This window comes from Paramisgurnus dabryanus, chromosome 9 (genome assembly GCF_030506205.2).
Source record: "Paramisgurnus dabryanus chromosome 9, PD_genome_1.1, whole genome shotgun sequence".
Classification (NCBI taxonomy): Eukaryota; Metazoa; Chordata; class Actinopteri; order Cypriniformes; family Cobitidae; genus Paramisgurnus; species Paramisgurnus dabryanus.
In genome coordinates, this window is record NC_133345.1 from 28,179,232 (window position 1) to 28,199,908 (window position 20,677).

Here is a 20,677-nt window from a genome sequence, read left to right on the forward strand (position 1 = left end):
TTTTCTTTTGTCTGTGTGCCACAGCCATGATCTCGCCATTATTAGTTTATAGTACCCGAGTTCAAAGAGTTTCGTGATCTAATGCATGCTATACGAGTGGTGGCTGGTGACTTCTTTTTTCGAGGGCGCTCGATGCGAAGTTTGTTACAACATGTATGTGGCCCGTCATGTGTGTGGTTCCTTATTTCAAAATATGTGTTCTGCGTGTCAAGAGATCCTGTGCGCATCACGTGTCTTGTAAAAATAAGTGCCTGCTGTAGATGCGTCTAAAGGGTTTATGATAAAAGAGACGCTCGCGTTTGCCAGATACTCGCATATCATGTGTAGTCAGATTTTACTGTTAAGGGAGTGTCTTATGTGTATTTTGTGAACGCGAGCGTGTCTTTCATCATAAACAGTTTTTAAGGCGTGTGCAGCAGGCACTTATTTTGACAAAACACGTGATGCACATGCTTTACACAATGCAACAAACACATATTTTGAAAATGCAAGCAACAAACATGACACTCCGAACAATTATTTTGAATTAGCGCCCATTGGATATATGTACAAATAAACAAAGTTGCATTTAAAAAAAAAAATAATTAGAAATATGAACATCTGCGTCAATGACGTTTATCCTTTTTCCTTATCTCACGTGGTATGACGGGCCAAATTAAATGTCATTGGGCACCTCTGAACTGGACTATAAAACAAGTGCTACCCAAATATTTGATCATACTTTTCTGTTTCTGTATAGAAGAATTTTTTCCTTCAGCAATATATTTTTAGTTACTTTTACCCTTACTGATAAAGCAGCATTCAACTTCAATCTCAAAAACCAGGGCTGAACTGATGACATCACCTTCCGCCCCCGAAGGAGACATTTCTCAAGGCAGATGTAGAGATAGATACTGTACTGTACTGTATCTCCCTTGGGTCTGCCAAATTACATGCTGGTAAGGTAATAAAAAATGTGTGGTTACAACTGGGACAAACTTTCCGTATCTCCAGCTTGCAATTATGTGCAGGCATGATGTTCAATGTTTGGTTTGGGTTTTGTTTTCCTGGTGTGAATTTTTCTCTTTTTTTCTAGAATTCTTTTTCTTTCCAGCCCTATATTTCAGTCTCTGAGGCTCCTGAAAACAAAGACGAAGAAAAGCTAAGGAAAGAAAACGACATACACAAACCCACACCGAAACAAGCTCACACGTCAGCTTGAAAAATGTAAGATGAAAAAATATCCCCAAAGAAAATCTTGTGTATTTTTAATAAGGAAACTTTCCAAAGACAAGAACAATATTAGAAATGTTCTTTAAAAGCATTGAGAATAATTTCTAACAGATCATAAAGGGATTTAGTTTCGTTAAGATGCTCTTGAGAGTACAGTAGAATTACTTTCCACACATCTTCATTTGCTTTATATCACGGCTGTGATTCTGCTCTAAACTGCCTGCAGTTGAATAAGGAGAAACGGCTTTGTGTGCATCAAAGTAATGTTTTTATCTGTAGTAGTGTAGTATCATACTGTAATTGCCGTCTCTGTAGAACAGCAACAATCCTCAATAAAACAGCAATGTAAACCAAACCAAATGTTTCTCAAAAGCATTAAAAGAAAACATGTATTTACCTATTGCATTGCATAGCAAGGACAGCAAGGATCTGTATTCAAAGCACTGTGTACTGTAAATACATCTCATTTTACAGAACAAAAAAACATCACCTAGTATTGTCAACACCACTGTTGACTCATGCTGTTAATCCTGCAAACCGTTACAAAATGAAGGTTATACTGTACCTTTCCAATAGACCGGGGAAACGGAGCTCGTTGGTTCTCGGGGACAAACATGGGTGGAACCAACAGGGATCTCTTTGACCTGTAGGGCATTATGTCTGATATACCCAGAATCTCCTACAAAAGGCAAAAGAAAAAGCAAACAAATTAGACAGAAATCAAATCAATGTTCATTTATTTTTTGGTAATGACTCGCACTAAGGTTTTATGTGTTAACATTAGTAAATATATTAGCTACACTGCAAAAAAAAAAAATTATTTTCAGTAGAAATATCTAAAAATTCTTCAATCAAGATGTATTTTCTTGATGAGCAAAATGACCTAAGAAAAAAAGGCTAGTTTATAGACAAAAAATATACAATTTAAGTGAATTTGTGCTTAAAGCAAGCTAACTATCTGCCAATGGGGTGAGAAAAAAAATCTTGAAATAAGTTTTCTTTTTCTTAAACACTTAATTCAAGCTAAATTTTCTCAACCCATTGGTAGATATTTTTGCTTGTTTTATTTACTTTCATTTTATATTTTTTTGTCTAAATTCTACACTTTTTTTAGGTCATTTTGCTCATCAAGAAATTACATCTTGATTTAAGAATTTTTAGATATTTTTTACTGAAAACAAGACAAAAAAAGAAAATCATTTTTGCAGCGTAACACAAAATAACAATGAGTACAACTTTTTTTATTAAAATATTTTATATTATTAGTAAATGCTGAAATAAGCATGAACTATGATAAATAAATGTTATAGACCAGTGTTTCTCAACCAAGGGGCCAGGGCCCATGTGGGGAGGGGGCTAAGGAGGTGTTGGGGGGGCTCAACAGATTTCCAAGGGGGCCTTAAGATAACTTAAAATTATGCAAAATAAGACATAAAAGCATTAAAATAAGATATACAGTGTTGTGCAAATGTCTTAGGCCACCACTTGTGGTTTTAGAAGTTTTAATGTACATCCATATTTATTTTTCAATCATTTTTATTAAGATACAAACAAAAAATAAAAAAAATCAATTTTCAGGACTTAATGTCTTTTTTCACTGCAAAAAATGTTTTTCAAGAAAAAAAAATAGTATTTTTGTCTTGTTTTCAGTGAAAATATCTAAAAATTCTTAAATTAAGATGCTTTTTCTTAATGAGCAAAATGACCCAAGAAAATAAGTCTAGTTTTTAGACCAAAAATATCAAATTTAAGTGATTTTGTGCATAAAACAAGCAAAAAAAAATCTGCCAATGGGGTAAGCAAATTTTTCTTGATTTTTTCTTGAATTTACTAGTATTTAAGAAAAATTTTCAAGATTTTTTGCTTGATATATATATATTATGTTTTCCATGTGTGTGTATAATCTACAATCAGTCGAACTGGTCAGGTTAACCCTTTCAGGTTAATCACATGTGTTTATTTGGCAACAATGAACAAGATACTGTGAAGTGTTTCTTTCTATAAAGACATAAAAGCATACAATATATACAATCTCTGCATTTTGAACAGGATAGCGATGAATGTATTTTTTTCTGCAGGTGTGCGCTCGTGGCTGCAGAAGTTTATTAGCATCTCAATTCAATAACGCAGCTAATCAGCCTCTCTCATGTTATTCACCCTGATTCATTTATTTCTATTTTGTTCTTTTTTCTTTAGACTTTGTCAACACTGGCGCAGTCAGAGCCCCTGAGGGCAATTAGATGGCAGCACAAATTATATTTGTCACTCAGTATTGACAGCAGGGTGAAACAGAATATATTAGCACAGTGGAAGCAACCCACAGCTCCATGTGGCATGAGCAAATGGTCTTGTAATGCTATTGGGTGACCTTACCTTACATTACATTCACATTTACAGGTATGCAACTGGCAAACACTTTGACCCAAAGCAACTAAGAACAAACCCAACCTGTTGGGTTGTAATTTAACCTACAAAAGGTACATTGACATGCAAGCAAATAATCGTATTGATGGCTCAATCGTATTAAAAAGCCTTCATGTAAACACCTTAATCAATACGTTTGAGGTCGATCGGATGCAAATTTCGATCATATTGAATACAGTGTTGTCAACTCCGATCTGTGATCCTATCAGCAGGAGAAAAGTATGCATGTAAATGCATGAATCGTAGTATTTTCTTAATCAGATGCAAAAATACCTTGTGCACATGCGCAGAACATTTGTGCTTAAGTTCACGTCTTATATTTATCTCTTATTTACGTCTCACATAATTCTCGTCACAGAAACATGCAATAGCAACACACATTATTAAGGTAATGGGGTCACACGCTGAACATAACATAACAACTTTCATAACATAAGGCTACATAAAGCAATAAAATAGCATTATTTTTTTATTGCCTATATCTGAAAACTTCTTATGAACAACTTTCTCCAACTCAGCTTGTGTTAGTGTTAGTGTTGCCAAGTCATCTCGTTTTTTCGAGTGCAGATTTGGGCTACTGTTTAAACTGTCTCCGTGGGTTGTTTTTACTGCGGGTTAAAGATGAAAGAATTTAGTAAATTAGTTATTGGTATTTGGACTGTGAATAGTCATTGGGATGCTTTTGGGCTAGTTTTGAATGGACATGGGGATGGTTTTGATACGCAAATCTGGCAACTCTGGCAGCACGTACGGATACGGATTATATACACGTAAACAAACATTTTTATCAGATTGCAATGTTTAGGGTGCATGTAAACTGTATTGTCATAACATTCAATCGTATAAAATTCAGTCGGATTGACAAAATTCTGTGCATGTAAACATAGCGACTATAAAAAATCCTTGTTGCACTTAACTTTTATAGTTTAGTCAATTTAAAATTACAATTAATTTCACATTACTTGAATAATGAGAAGTTGCTATAAATTATAAAAATAAAGTTATCCCAGCGTTATGTCAAAAAGGGACGAGGCCAGCCCAGCCTCCCTGATGGGAAAAGCAGGGTTGATTTTACCCATTGTTGTTTCAAATATAAACATTTTTTTTAACCCAGCAGCTGGGCTCACTCATTTTTGACCCAATGCTGGGTTGAAAAAAACAGCATTTTTTATTCTAATTCAACTTTATTTTTATAATTTATAGCTACTTCTCACTAGTCAACAAAGTTGAAATTAATTGAAAATTCAAGTTGAAAAAAACTTAAACTCTTAGCATTTATGGAAAAGGCTAAAAACACATATAAAGGAAAATTGTGCCTGTTGTGTTGATTGTATCTTAAAGGAGTTTTCATCAATCGAATCACAAGAATCACAGCTTTCCAGGGATATGTGACATGTTTAGCTTTTTGTTTTTGAGTTCTTGTAAGCTTTCTGTAAAATATTGGAGTGTTCCTCCCACGGTACATTGGAATTTAGTGTGTGTGCTGGGTTGTTTTAACCCACCATGCTGGTTTGTTAGGTCAAATACTGTATAAGTATTTCCAAGGTTAATTAAACCTGTCACTTTTCGACCCAACGGTGGGTACAAAATAGCCAGGCATTTTTCAAAGTGTGTGCATCCCTATTTAACACCTTGACCTTGAGTTCAGCACCATCTTTAGCCATGGTGTGTAAATTGGTCATATTTTTATGTTCACAACGTAAGCAATGTTTTTGCATCACAAATAAAACAGCACGATGGCAGTACAGTACTGATACAAACGCAGATATAAAACAAAAAGTGCATTAGTTAAACCTAATCATAGCATAACCTAAAAGGCCCATCCTGATATGCCCGCAAAGAACAATCCATTTGTGAAATGGATCCATCACAAAAGCATCCCTAGAGACAGCCTTGGATATTAATGTGAGGAAGATGCGTCTTGAACGCCATTCAGACTTGCACTGAAATTGATGGGTGAAGTCTGCACGCACAGGACCTTACCTCTTTATGTACACAAATTAAAGTTTATCTTTAACCCGCGAGGTCTTAAATGTATTTCATTATTTTTTTTAATCAAGCTCCTGTTGTTTTCTTCCATTAGCACATATACAGCGCTTTTATTGAGGAAATTACTTTCACCGTCCTGCTGTCATGAGCAACAGAAATGTTAATAAACACAAAGATGAATTCTATTATCAGAGCAAGTGTGGTATTATAAGTCTTCACATTGCTTATTGCAAACATAGACAAAAGAAAGAAATTGTTATCCTGACATCTCTGTTTATTCAGAAAGGTTTTAGAAATCTGAAACATAACCGTCTGACTCAAAGATGAGGACACAGCACATTATGACGATGATACGGCACCCCGCAGCATGCATCTGAACTCATTACAATAGTGAATCTATTACAGCTGCATTACAAGGCTGAAAAGGGGGGAGCGAGGCAGGAGGGATACAGAATAATATCAAAGGTTGTGACTAGGAATTTATTTTTACATCACATTTATGCATTTGCCAGATGCTTTTATTCAAAGCAACTGACAGTGCATTCAAGCCATGCTCTGAGAAATGCTGGTGTGTTTCATCCAATGCTTGGGTAAAATATAAACCACTGGTTTAAAACTAACCAAGAAAATTTTCAAATTTGTAAACAACCCAGCATTTCTGGAATCGAACACATGACCTTTGCAGTACTTCTGTTTCAATTAGTTTTCATACTACGGTTTGGTCCATACTACCTTGACATTTACATCCATTTGGCAGACGGCAACTTACAGCGACTTACATTATGTATGCCCACTAGTTTCAAACCCACAACCTTTTACGCTGCTATCGCATTTATTCACCACTGAACTACATGCACACTGAGCCTTGGCTTTGTTACGTTTAATCCTAACACACAGACTCCATCCAAACCCTTTCCAGCCACGTGAACAAGTACACCACTGCCTGGGTGGTAGCAATGACAGGCTATTTATTGTCTCCTACTCAAATGCCATTGTTTGCCGGGAGGGTGAGGGTGGGACCGTCGGTCACAGCACTTTTTTTCTATTTGCATCTGAGGCACAGCGCCTGCCGTCCTAGCTGGATGTCTTTGGTCAAGCGTAGCGGCAGAGGAGTTGGCAGAGTAATGTTGAAATCCGAGAGGCTGTGCAGAGCGGCCGTAGCCCACAGGCTGTCAGGATGACTGAATGTATAAAGGTGAAATGGCAGGGATGGAATGAAGCCATTTGTTTGCAGTCCTTCAACACAGCGATGCTGCACGCCGTCACAGCCTGACCGTCTCATCAGCAGAGTGCCGAGGGCAAAACCGACAGCAATAAGGATGAACAGAACGCGGTGTGTAATGGAGCGGCGTGACGACATGCATCATGTGACCACAGATTTCCAGTACATAGAGATATCTGTCTTTTCCCATTTAGGTAGAAAAGACCTTAGTGTAGAATTTCTTTCTTAACTTCACATAACCTAAAAATCCTTTTTTCACTACAATGAACATTTTGTGAATCATAAAGTTTCACATTGTGAGCAAATCTTTCAAACATGGTAAGGAGCGTCACATTTCCGACTGACGTCAGAGGTATTCAGGCCAATCACAACATACAGATTAGCTGGCCAATCAGGGACACAGTGTTTCCAGATCGATGAGTTTTGTTCCAAATCAATCCATTAGGCAGGATATCTGTATGGTATGTGGCAAATAATATGTTTTTTTTTTACCATAAACCACGCAAACACATTGTATTATACCAAAAACTAAAGATGGGCACGAGTATTAGATTGCTCGAGTACTTGAACGTGGCACTGATAATCGATCACAAAAACGATGATCATGTGGGTTTATTTATTTATTTATTGTGGTTATGGTGGCATTTGGATGTCTGGTTAGCATTACAAGCCCCTGTGGTAGTAAAGACTGGGCGCGTCACATGTTTTATGTTGTGTTGAGCTACGCAGACCGGCGTATAACATCAGTAATGTTACCATGCATGATTCAAAACCAAACAGATAAAGTCCGCGCACCTGCGGCGCGACAACCCGCCGATCCACACAATGCTGTGAAGCCGAACCATAGACTGTATAAAAAGATGGACGATGCGACGTCACCTCCCTCCAGTAATAAATTAAATAAAAAATGGCCGACCATGGTAGCAGCCATGTTACGTAAAACGCCAGTTTGGAACCAAGGCATCCACAAAAGGAATCATCTTTGGAGCCAGATGCGGAGCCGTGGTATCAAACATCCGGCCAAACACTCACGCGCCCAATTCAACCACACATCATAACGACACACCATGTTTCTATAGCATCAAATCACTAGCTAAAATTAAACTTATCACGAATATCAACAAGTTGATATCAACAACTTGAAAGGACCAAAACCATCTTTCGGAAACTTTTATTGGAAGTGTAAATATTTTTTTTATTTAGAGCAGAGTCCCATTTGTTTGAATGGAGAGGGCGGGGTTTATGACTTGTACTGCAGCCAGCCACCAGGGGGCAATCAAAGAGCCAGAGGCTTCACTTTCAACACACCCGAGCCGAACATACTCATATCACTGAGGCACTATGGTTTAAAAGGATGCCGTGATTTGGGGATTCACTTAGCAGGGTTTCCCGCAGCACATTTCAGTTCAGGCGGCCCGCCTAAGCTTGGAAACCCTACTGCTTTAACTAGGTCGTCTAAAAAAAAAATTGTTATGTAAGATAATGTAATTAATAGTGAGAAATAATCAGTTTTTACCATTTTTGCGTCAACTATCATCATTCGCCTGACGTTCTACAACATCTGCTTTAGTTTGTGTTTATTAACCCTTTAGTTTCACTTCATCACGCAGCTATTTCCATTAGTGGTATCTGTTAAAAACATTTGATTCATTAATAATCTAGTATGTGTTCATCATTGTCATAGTTTCGTCAAAATTACGTTTTATTTGAGTGTTTTAAATAAAAATATTTTAATTTTCATCATGATGCATAAGCCCCGCCACTTTTATTGTCATGCCCTCTGCCCCGCCCACTCGCCGAACCCTACCACCTTATCTAAGAAATTTTCTGCAGGAAACACTGCTTAGATAGGACAAAAATATAGTCAGTCAAGTGCAAAATGTACAGCGCCGTCACAAGTTCCCTCATATCATCTAATATTTATACATCAAATGTCAAGAGATACCAGAGAGCGATACGAGCATATCTTGACTGAGAACAGGTGAGAAATGATATAAATGCACATCCCTATCAAAAACACAAAATAACGTTGTTTTTAGCAATGCAATAGGTGCACTTTAAAGGAATAATCCAGGCAAATATCAAAATTACCCAATGATTCACTCACCCTCAAGCAATCGGAGAACCATATGTCCATCACCTTTCAGACGCACTATTCGTGAAAGTTGTGACCTTGCTCTTCCAAGCTTTTAAATGGTAGAAAACATGGATCTGGGAACAAATTCTGACTTTAAACCCCAAAAAAGGCATTCATCCTTTACAGATGGTAAATTACTCCGCTCCAAGGGGTTAATAAAGGTCTTCTGAGGGTAATTAATGTGACTTTGTAAGAAAAATATTCATAATTCAAACTTTATAAACTGTAATAACTGGCTTCCGGTAACGGCGCCATCTTGGACTGACGTGATTCATGCGAGAGATTTAGCGTAGTGTGCATTCATTGCCATGGGTAAGTTGCGCAGTGACTCTCGTGAATCCAGGATGGCATCGTTACCGGAAACTAGTTATTATAGTTTATAAAGTTTAAAATATGGATATTTTTCTTTGCATCGATCACCCGCCAAAGACCTTTATTAGCCTCTTGGAGTTGACTGGATTACTTCTGTGAAGGACGGATGCACTTCTTCCCTGATCCATGTTTTCTCCCATTGTAAGCTTGGAAAAGAAAGGCCATTTACTAAAATAACTCGAAATGTGTTAGTCTGAAAGATGATGGATTGCTTAAGAGTGAGTAATGTATATCATGAGGTAATTTTGATATTTGACAGAAGTGCCATTATAAAGGGTTTTTATGGAGCCTTTATGGCACCTTTATTTTAAGAAACCTCCCATAAGCACTACCTGGATGCAGTGTTTGCTCATTGGTCCATTCGTAAAGCTTACTGCCTTGCACTCACACGGTAGTGACTGACGTCACATAACACTGTAACCAAGAAGTCCCAGTGGTGAGGTGAACCTGAGGAGCTATGTGGTGGGACATAAAAGTTAACAACACACAAGGGAAAACCGAAGCATGAAAAGTAAGAAGAAACAAAGAAAAGAGTTCAGCCAAAGTGGAAGTCAAGAATAGCTGGTTTATGATTTAATAAATTATGTACTGTGCGGATCAATGATGTAAGGTGGTGAAAAGGTAAAGAAAGTCTCTTTTGAGGTTGAATTAACCCATTTTAAAGTCAAGACTATAAAGGATCATAAAATGTGTGTTGCTGAAAATTGCAATGACTTTTATTCCCCAGTACTGTACCTCTCTCCTTTACTCTTATATTCACATTTCAAACATACACGCATAAAATGTAAAGTTGTTTTATGATTTTGAATTTATTAGACAAAATGAATTTGTTCCTCTCCGCTGCACTGTAAAAAATACTTTGCTGCCTTAATAAATGTTGTTGAATCAACTCAGATTTACAAGTCATTTCAACTTACTATTATTTATCTTGACTAGAGATGAGTTGTTATAACTACAGGTGAGTTGTTATAACTTATAAATTTAAGTTGACTTTTCTCAACTATATTTTATAAGTTGTGACAACTAATCTCTGTTGGCATGACTTGTAAATCTGAGTTGATTCAACAAAAAATTTTAAGGCAGCAAAGTTTTTTTACAGTGTGTGTTTCTAGTGCAAAGATTTTTTTCTACGCTGCATAGTATTTACTACTGTTGTTTATAAGTATTTAAACAGATAGTGTTTCTATGTCTAGGTATTTTTTGTTTCATTTTAATATTTTCAATTAATCATTTTAAATATATGCAATACTCTTTTCAAACTTTATAGACTGCATGTTTTTATTAAAAATAGTGCTTTACACAGTCTTATCAGAGCTGTCATGTAAATCAGAGATGCAAGTTTATAAGGGGTAAAAAAAGTGACAAAGACGCAAGCTTGAGTTAGATGGATGAATGGATTTATATATCTTAAATGCTTAAAGGGGACATTTCACATGACTTTTTTGAGAAGTAAAATAAATCTTTGGTGTCCCCAGACTACATATGTGAAGTTCTCTCTTAACTCTTTCACCGCCAGCGTTTTTAAAAAAAGTTGCCAGCCAGCGCCAGCATTTTTCATGATTTTCACAAAAGTTTAATGTCTTCCAGAAAATGTTCTTCTTCAAATATATAAACATAAAATATACCAAATGAAAGAACAGACCCTCTGCTTTCAAAAAAAAAAAACGTTTCATCCTACCTTCAGTAGTTCTTTTGTAATCAGCTTTTGAATATGGGTAGGTTTCTGCAAAAACACCACATTTTGAGCAAAAAGCAGAGATAATTCCATTTTTGTGACGGACTTTTCATAGAGATCCCATTCAGATCGATCTTTAAAACAGACACGGATATGCAGCAGCTTGCCATAGGGCAATACTTCCGAGTTAAAAAAGTTGCGGAAATAGCGGTATTGCGGAAAGACGAAAAAACTCGTCATTGGCGGGTAAGCGTTTTCTCTTGATTGACGAGATATCTCGTCAATGGCGGGGAAAGAGTTAAAATATCATAAAGATCATTTATAACAGCATGTTAAAATTGCCACTTTGTTGGTGTGAGCAAAAATGTGCATTTTTTGGGTGTGTCCTTTAAAATGCAAATTAGCTGATTTCTGCACTAAATGACAGTGCTGTGGTTGGATAGTGCAGATTAAGGGGTGGTATTGTTATAATAAGATCCCCTTCTGACATCACAAGGGGAGCTAAATTTCAATTACCTATTTTTTTCACATGCTTGCAGAGAATGGTTTACCAAAACTAAGTAACTAGGTTGATCTTTTTCACATTTTCTAGGTTGATAGACCCAATTATAGCACTTAAACATGGAAAAAGTCAGATTTTCGTGATATGTCCCCTTTAAAGTGGCGTATTGTAGAATTAACTGCATTTCGGTATTTCAAACAAAGTTATTTTTGGCATAAGGTCCAAATTTTTACACCACAGTGACCTGCAGAAATTGCTGAGTATCACGGTGTCCTTCAGCTCATCTGTGAAACCCTGCATGGTAGGACAGCGTCATATCAGTCCCTCAGCGGAGATCACCTTGGCAGTTTCGGCTTGAAAATACGCAATATATCCTCCCATCATAAGAGTTCATGTTATTCTCATCCACTACATAAGGGGCATGAGTGACAAATTGACGGGCATTACAGTGAAGATGAAACGCCTCCGTCACCACATCGACTGAGCGATGGGAAAAAGAAGCGAGAGTGATGGAACTCTAAGAGCCTTCTCTTTTTGAAAAATCAAGGTCTTTGTTGAGGTTATTGATGAACTCCTCCACTACTCTTCCCGGACGTATTCTCAAGGACAGAGGGGTGTCAAGCACCGTTCTGAGATCATTCCAAAATCACCCTTGTCTCTGTTCCCTACGCTTTCCTTCGCGATGATGAACGCTGCTGGCTTTAGCGTGCTGACGTCTTGAAAAGAAGACTGTCATGAATATTTAATGTTTTCTGTTCATAAATTACAGAGGTACAATCATCCCTGCTTCAGCGTTCTCCTTTCTATAAGAGAGTTTGAGCTCTCATTAATAACTGATATGGGAGGCTTATAAATCCCAGCCATGGAGCTGCATTGAGGATTACATTTCTTGGCCGTTTATCAAATAAACACTGAAGTTTAAATCATACTTCAACTTAAAAGTTGATTTCGCTCAACTTGTGGCATCATCTTTTGTGCTTTGGTAAATAAATGTGACCCTGTCTGTGAAATCCAAGCTTAAGACTAAACCTTTATTCTTTATTTTATTTATTGATTCCACTTTAATTTCAATATTTATCATGACCTTACTCAGTTAATATAAAGTTAATATTTATTTATGTTCTTTACATTATGTAGGATGATTTCATGTAGACAATAATAAATCACAAAAAAGGCTTTTGCTAGATTTATAAATAATGCCAATCATGCGTCCGAATAACAACTTGGTTCTCCTCTTACCCGACCTCTCTCGTGTAGTTATCAGAAGAAAAATGTCGACTTAAACCCTCAGATTTTGATATTCATCAAAACTCATCATTAAATAAGACTAAGAGTGAGCAGAGGGACGACGTCCTTGTCAATCCTGCCATTTTGCTGCTGACTGCTGTATCGAGCTGCATCATTACTCAAGTTCGATGTTCATTTATCCAGACAGAGATGCGAGCCTGGGTGCCAGACAGAAACCCACGGTTTTGCATTGCAGATTCGCTGCCTGTAGTGATTCATTACAACAGTTTTTGTTCCTGTGTAACTCTCCTGGGAACTAGCAGGGAAGCAAACAAAGCTACTAGTTTGAAAGGCAAGGATGACTGCTCACCAGCGTACAGTACTGTATGTTGTGCTTTAGATGCAAGAATCTGTCGGATTCTTTACTAGTTTCAACAGAGGGATCATGGTTGTTGACCAGCCTTACTGACAGACCAGCATTAAACCAACACTAACCAGTAAAAGTTAAAGGACAAGTTTGGTATTTTACACTTAAAGCCCTGTTTTCAGATTGTTTATGATGAAATAGAACGGTTTTGAATGAAATTTCGACATTTGATGCTGGCCTGAGAATTTTCGGGTGTTTGTTGTATCACCTCCCACCTCTACAATGGCTGCATAGGTGCACTGGAACAATCCTTCCTTAAAATGCATTAAACTTTCGTTTTCAAAGACGTGAAACTCACCGAGTGGTCAGGGGTGTTCACTGATATGCTCACACAAAAATCGCTGCAAAAGATGCTGTCCAACAGGTGTTTTAGCATTCGTTGTAAACTTGTGGACCTATTTTCCCAAATGCCTCACACCCGTATATTCTTCCGTTGAGAGCTTGAATAATAGACACTCCAGCCCAGTTGGGGGTGATAATCCACCTTTGTCAATTGCAAAAATACAAACAACGTTCTCGGCGCGGAGTAATACCGTACCTCACAGCACATCTAATACAAGTCAATGGAGTTGGACAAAAACTACGATAAAACCTGTTGGAAAGCATCTTTTGCAGCGATTTTTGTGTGAGCATATCAGTGAACACCCCTGACCACTCGGTGAGTTTCACGTCTTTGTAAATAAAAGTTTAATGCATTTTAGGAAGGATTGTTCCAGTGCACCTATACAGCCATTATAGAGGTGGGAGGTGATACAATAAACACCCGAAAATTCTCGGGTGTTATCTAGCAGATCATTTTAATAAGAACATGACATGCTATATCCTGTACTGTACAGGGTGTAACTAAAAGCCTGCATGACCAAATGACAATCTGCACTACAAACCCTAAATATTCAAAGCTCTACATAACTACAAATCTGTAAACACCAAGAAAGGCAACAACTTACAGCGATGAACAAGACAGATTTCCAATCTGTAACCTTGTGACCGGGTCAAACTGACATCCCATTCTTTAGAAAAGCGAACAGATGAAAAGTGAGTTAGAGGGTGAGAACCCAATACATCATCGACCCTTCAATCATCCACTTTTACTGCGCGGTGACAGACAGACACATATGAAACGTCAAAGCCTTGTAAATCACCCAGGTTTTTTGCATTCCATTCGGAAAAGTGATTTCATCTCATTCCACACCAATGAAATACTGTGAGGAAAACAAATCATGAAATTAATTCGTATATTGATCCTCTGTAAAATACTGAATGATCGCTTAAATTCACAGCTTTCTCGTAATGTCTTCCATTTCACCCTGGCTGTGCTTCTATGGCAACTAGAATTACAGCACGTCAGCCTCCGGGGAAGATAAAAGCCTTTTCCATTTCCACTCACACTTATCAATAATCAAAATCCAATAAAACGGGCATTAAGTCAAATATTGCATCAATAAGCAGCCGCTTCCCTTTGGCGTTCGTGTGACTTTCCGGGAACAAACCAGACGGGTATATTTTTGAAAGCTTACCCAGACTCTGATTACAGGATATATGATCCATAATGACCCCGCTTCAGCCTCTTCATTCGCTACTATGCTCTCTACAATTACTTCACACAGCCTATACATTTCATTTGAGAGTATAATATCTCAAAAAGGAGGGGGGTTGTTGCTTTTCATTCACCGTGCCGTGAAGAGCGCTATAAGCAGTTACGGGTACTACCTGATTGATTCTGAGATTCAGTGCATGCTTAAAAGAAAGGGTGACATTGATGTGTAACAACCGGTCATTGTGCTTTGAATGTGTGCTGAATAATATGGCTCCCTTACTTACAGAGCCATCATGACCTCTACCATAGACACTCATCTGGAGGACTTACATCTTATGAGTACCTGATACAACTATTGAAACTGTGAATGCATTTATTCAAACCTTCAGTATGCAACTCATTTGATCAGAGCGGACTGAATGATTAAAAAGCAGTGGAGTGAAAGAGACATTTTAAATTAAATATGAAAGAATATTAGAAATTCATATTAGATGACACTGGATCAGCCAAATGATATTAAAATTAGCTGACTTCTTACTTTTTGCAGTAGCATATTTGATCTTGTATGACCGATTTTAACATCCTGCAACATTCTGCATCAATATATATCAATATATATATATATATATATATATATATATATATATATATATATATATATATATATATATATATATCTATATCAAAACAACATGCTTTATATATACTGTAACTGTATATATAGCATGTATACTGTATATAAAAAAGTTTTGGGAGCAGTTTTCTGGATTAGGCCTAAGTTATATTAGGACATTTCAGTTGTTTTCACAAAGATACCTTACAAAAAATAATAGTGGTGTGCATCTTGAGACAAAACAATGGCACTGATATATGTTTAGGGTTCCCCTATTTTAGTTAACTTCATGCAACATAATAAAATTTAACAGATTTTTAATTAAATTATGTAAGAAAACTATAATATGCAAAACAGATATTTTTCACTTTATTTATTTACGCCAACTTTTTTGTGGGTTAGGGCTACCACAATGGATAAATCAATATTTTGATATAGTCTATCCAAAACTTTTTTGTTTTACTTTTTGATACGTTTTAGTATTGTTTAAAATGTTAACATTTGTAAACCAAGCCAAGCTTATATAATAAATATGTAATAAATAAATATTACCATTGAGACTATCAATAGAAAGTGCGTTGGTGAGCACCACGTTGGAAATTTACACTTTAGTGCCTCTAAAGTCATGTGTCAGTCAAACATTGCCCCTTAATAAAAAAAAATTATTTCCGCTCCATAAAATATGTGTCCATCCCCGTACAGAGACCATAACAGTATATGATGGGTAATTTTGTTTTGTTTTCTGAGTCTGTCAATATAACAGCACCGAAGACACTCTGACTGACACCGTCCAATCATGGGTGTGCGGCCGTACAAGAACACAGTTTGAGATCACACTGTAAGAGATGACAAGACTGAAGGCTTTATGCCTGTAACAAAACCATCGATCGAAAAATCCACACCTACCCTGAGCGTCTGAGGAGATCTGGGTGGTGCTCCAGTAATGGTCACCTGTGTCATATCATCAACGTGTTTGTTGACACCATGGATGAACATGACATCTCCGCTGTCAATCACGTCTCTCCTAGGAACCAGATACAGGTTCTCATCTATTAGAAAGTCTGGGTTTGACACTTCAAACTCAACCCCCTCGTTTCCCATGCAGTCATCGAACATAACTGTGAAGACAAACACAGAAAAAACAAGAAACATTAACTGATGATAAAGAGAAAACTGATGTAGTGATATCATGCTGGCACTAAATAGTCGTGTATGCTGGTGAGATAACACATTTTGCAAACAACACATAAACACATAAATATTTTATTGTATCTAGTGGATGTTTTTCATCTATGATTCTCATAGTCATACAAAAAATAAATAAATTTGATATTTTGCTTGATCGCAGAGCAAGGATTTTATTGAGGTTATATATTAAAAAAGCACTTCTTGTCTTAGTGAAAGTGTGATGTCACTTAAAATGTGACAGCAAATTTAGTCAAGGGTTCAATCGTCAATAAAATATGATTCATTCATTTGTGAATACTGACATTAAAAAACCTAAACCCTCGCAATATCGACTCTCCACTCGCACACACACAAACAAACACCCATCAGGTCTGAAAGATAAAGATACTGCCACACCGGCTCAGTTTATCCCCTCTGATAATGTCCATCTAACACTTATCTCAATGCCCCATACCTCGTTTTTGCTCTTTCGTCCTCGCTGACATATTCCTACTCGCATTTCCATTCCCAATCCTATTTTGCTCACCTATAACTTTTATCCTTCACCATCCTAAGGCTCTAAGTTACATGCTTGCGATACAAGGTGACCCCAAGTGTGGGTAGATGTGAATCAGGTGCGACTTGTATGTACATATGGACACAGATTAAAACCCTGCACAGATTCAGCCCTTGAACCTTTAATGTTTGTCTAAAAGATGAATAGAAGGGTTCAACTGATTGAAATCCTGTCTAAATAAACTATTTTAATCCACTTGTTAAAGGTTTAATTTGAGTGAGTGAGTGGGATTGGTGCCAACGGCATTTTCAATAATATTTTTTGCATTCATTTAATTTACATAAGACTAATGTGACAATGATAGATCCAAAAACATAGGTGTTGAATTAATCTGTAGAAAAAAAGTTTAAATGCTTAGCACCTTACATTGTAAGAACAAAAATTCAAATATGTACCCCATCTGTCACTGGGGCATTTCACTTCAAAAAGCTCAATAAGGGGTTGGTCTGAAGTAGGTTCATTATTCATAGGTGTGGTTTGGGCGTAACGTCAAATAAACCAATCAGAATGCTATCCAACATTCCCTTTAAACGCAAGGGCGCAAGTTCCATGGCGGGTTGCTATTATTATGACGGATTTACCAGGCGCACGCCAGGAGCGGTTCACACCCGAGGAGACCCACGTTCTTGTAAGAGCAGTCAAAGACAGAGAAGTTGTTTTGTATGGGGATAGGAGAAACCCGCCCAAATCAGCGTAGGTTAAACAGGCGTGGGAGGAAATAGCCACAATTGTCTCATCAGCTGGCATCCCCAGGACGTTGCGCCAAGCGCTACAATGATGTCAGGAGACGGGGGAATCCCAAGTTTGCCAGCATAAATCAGGCACGCCGTGTAACGGGAGGTGGATCTGCCTCAGGACTAGGGATGGGTACCGAAACCCGGTATTAAACTGGCCCCGGGGCTAAATTATGAAAGACCGTAGTATCAGTAAGATCTGACGCTATCGGTTCTGCTATCGGTCCTGGAGAAAAAAATAAAATAAATGTACTATGTTTTCTTGCTTAATAATGTTTTCGTGCACATTTTATCTCACCAAACATTTCTAATTTGCGATTAAGACGTTTGTCTGTGAGATCTGCGAGATCTCTCATGCGCGCCGCGGAGGCTGGCTGTCTGTCAAACACAACCACAACAACGAGCGCGGCGCACGCATAACAGCACGAAAACTACCGCTTAATACAAAGAGTGACGATGGCGGATAGAGCAAAACATTCAAAAGTGTGGTTATACTTCACTAGAGTTGATGCAGACAACGCTCGTTGTCATACAGGTAAGTGCAACAAGATGTTTGCATGTAAGGGCGGAAACACAAGCAATCTGTCAAAGCATCTTTTTTAAAAGTGTATTACGTGCAGAAAGAAGCTGTGTCCCAATTCAAGGGCTGCGACCTTCTAAGCATACAACCTTAAAAGGGGAGCACTCCGTCTTTCAAGGTGGCAGCCTCAGAAGTCCGCGAAGAGAACTGAAATGAGACAGTCTAACCCTCGGAGGACCTATAATTTGCGTCACCTGTTGCACGCGCCCACCGCGCCTGTCAGCAGGACACAGCGGAGACGTTTCTGACTTATTTAAATAAATATGGAATCAGAAAAATATTCATTAATTTTAGAAAATATGACACGTTGATGTAGATTAAACTATTCAACAGTATATAAAATTAATCAACCTTAGAAATACGCAACATAAACAGAATAATATTAACACAAGTCACAGCCTCAAGTCGCGCTGCTGTGACGCAATCGGTCTTAAAATACGTCCTTAGAAGGTCGCAGCCTGCAAAATTCAACCATCATCTCTGGTGGTTGCCGCATCAACGTCAGGCATGTATGCTAAAATAATGTTGAATCAACATTGTTCACGTCATTTAAAATAAATGTACAATCTCCCTAATTGGTTTGCTTACCTTACTTTGATATTCTGTTGATTTCTTTTGGGAGAAATGCTGAACGTTATGCATTCAACATATTTTCTACTTCTTTTAAAAATCCCAAATAAAGAAAAATCAGCATGTAAACATTTATTTAGCCTAAATATCCTATTTAGAGTATTTTTTCTGCAGCTTTCACGCTGGTGCATTAATAAATATATGTATAATATTTAGAAATGATATCCAGAAATTAATTTGTAATAATGAAATGCAGACACATAATTAACTTAATCATGTGAACATAGGTTCGTGATCAAATGTTAACATTGGCCAAAGTACCGATAAGAATACCGTTAAAGCACCGGACCGTTAAGCAGTACCGGTAAGAGTAGTAATACCGTTAAAACCTTAACGATACCCATCCCTACTCAGGACCTGACGCCAGCAGAGGACATCGCTGCGTCCACCCTCACCGCTGAAAGGGTTTGGGGGCTTTGAAATCGGACCCAAGAAACGCAAGCAAGGTCCAGCCCCAAAGTACTCTTACAAATCAAGTTCATATACATTAAGGTTTCTTATGAAAACATTTTAATTATTATTTACATAAAATAAACGTAATACAGCCACACAACAAACTTATGAAAATATTTTAATTGTTATTTGCATGAGAATTTTTTAACGCAGCCACACGATAAATAAAAATTATCACTACAATGCTCACCACTATGATTTCCCTTATCTAATGTGTTAATATTATTTATTGTAACAATTTATGATTTACAAAAATAACTGTTGCATCTGTGTAGATTAGATGCAAAGTGTGTGCGTGTTGTGCACGCTATACATTATGGTCAAGCATGCGCCCTTAAAATAGCATAATGAACAACGCGCAGCGCAACTTTAGACTAGTTTTTTTTTTGGTCAGCGGCGCAATTGTTTTTTGAAACTGCAAAATAGCATCAGGGATGGTTTGCGCCGCAACACGCCTCCTTTTTTGCGCTGAACCGCCCAGGGAGCGCAAGTTCATTCCCTAGTTTGCCGATGTGCATCGTGGAGGGAAAAACCCGCTGTGCGGCGGTGCAAAGTACGAATGATACATGCGTCACTGACAAAGTCAATTGCGCTGGGTGCAAGAGAGGGCCCTATGTGTGTTTGATCATATGACCACTTGAGCTGCTAACGCTATGCTCTACCATTGAGCTATATAGGAGCAACCAAAAAAAAAGATACCTCAACTAACAAGTTGGTTAGGGATATTTGAAAGTTGAAGACTGCTGTGAGAGATCAGGGCTTAAACTGTTCTGACTTTGTCTTGATCTTTAACTTAAACATTCCTGACCACGCGTACAGGACAGGTCAAGCGAGGACTCATGTGACGCTAAAGGAGTTAGCACGCTCAGATTCCCTCACATATCTCTGCCGCTAACTGAGTTAAAGCAGAAAGAGCAATGTGACACTTATCGATAACCCCCACAATCGCAGGTGATGAAACTGCAGGTAATCGAATCAACAGTTACTTTATTGCCCGAGGACGCATCTGTTTCCATCAGACAGGACTGTTTAATGAAGAAAAGAGTTACGCGTTGAGGGTCTAAACTTAGTTTTGGGTGTGCCATAAGAAATCTAGCCACCCATAGAGATGAAAATAAGACTTAGTTTAAAGTTTCTAGTGGTCAGTATATTTTGCAGACCAACAACAGAGGAGAATTAAACTCTGAATTGAAGTTCAA

General features: G+C 37.6%; 1 protein-coding gene across 1 annotated transcript in view; it reads right to left on the minus strand.

The window, feature by feature from the left end:
* cdh13 (cadherin 13, H-cadherin (heart)) overlaps positions 1-20,677 on the minus strand; it is a 433,135-nt gene that overhangs the window by 223,735 nt on the left and 188,723 nt on the right. The window contains exons 3-4 of the mRNA XM_065278811.2: positions 16,244-16,455; positions 1,778-1,891 (exon numbers count right to left, since the gene is read on the minus strand). Coding sequence (XP_065134883.2) covers positions 1,778-1,891; positions 16,244-16,455 — 326 coding nt within the window. The remainder of the gene's footprint in view (positions 1-1,777; positions 1,892-16,243; positions 16,456-20,677) is intronic.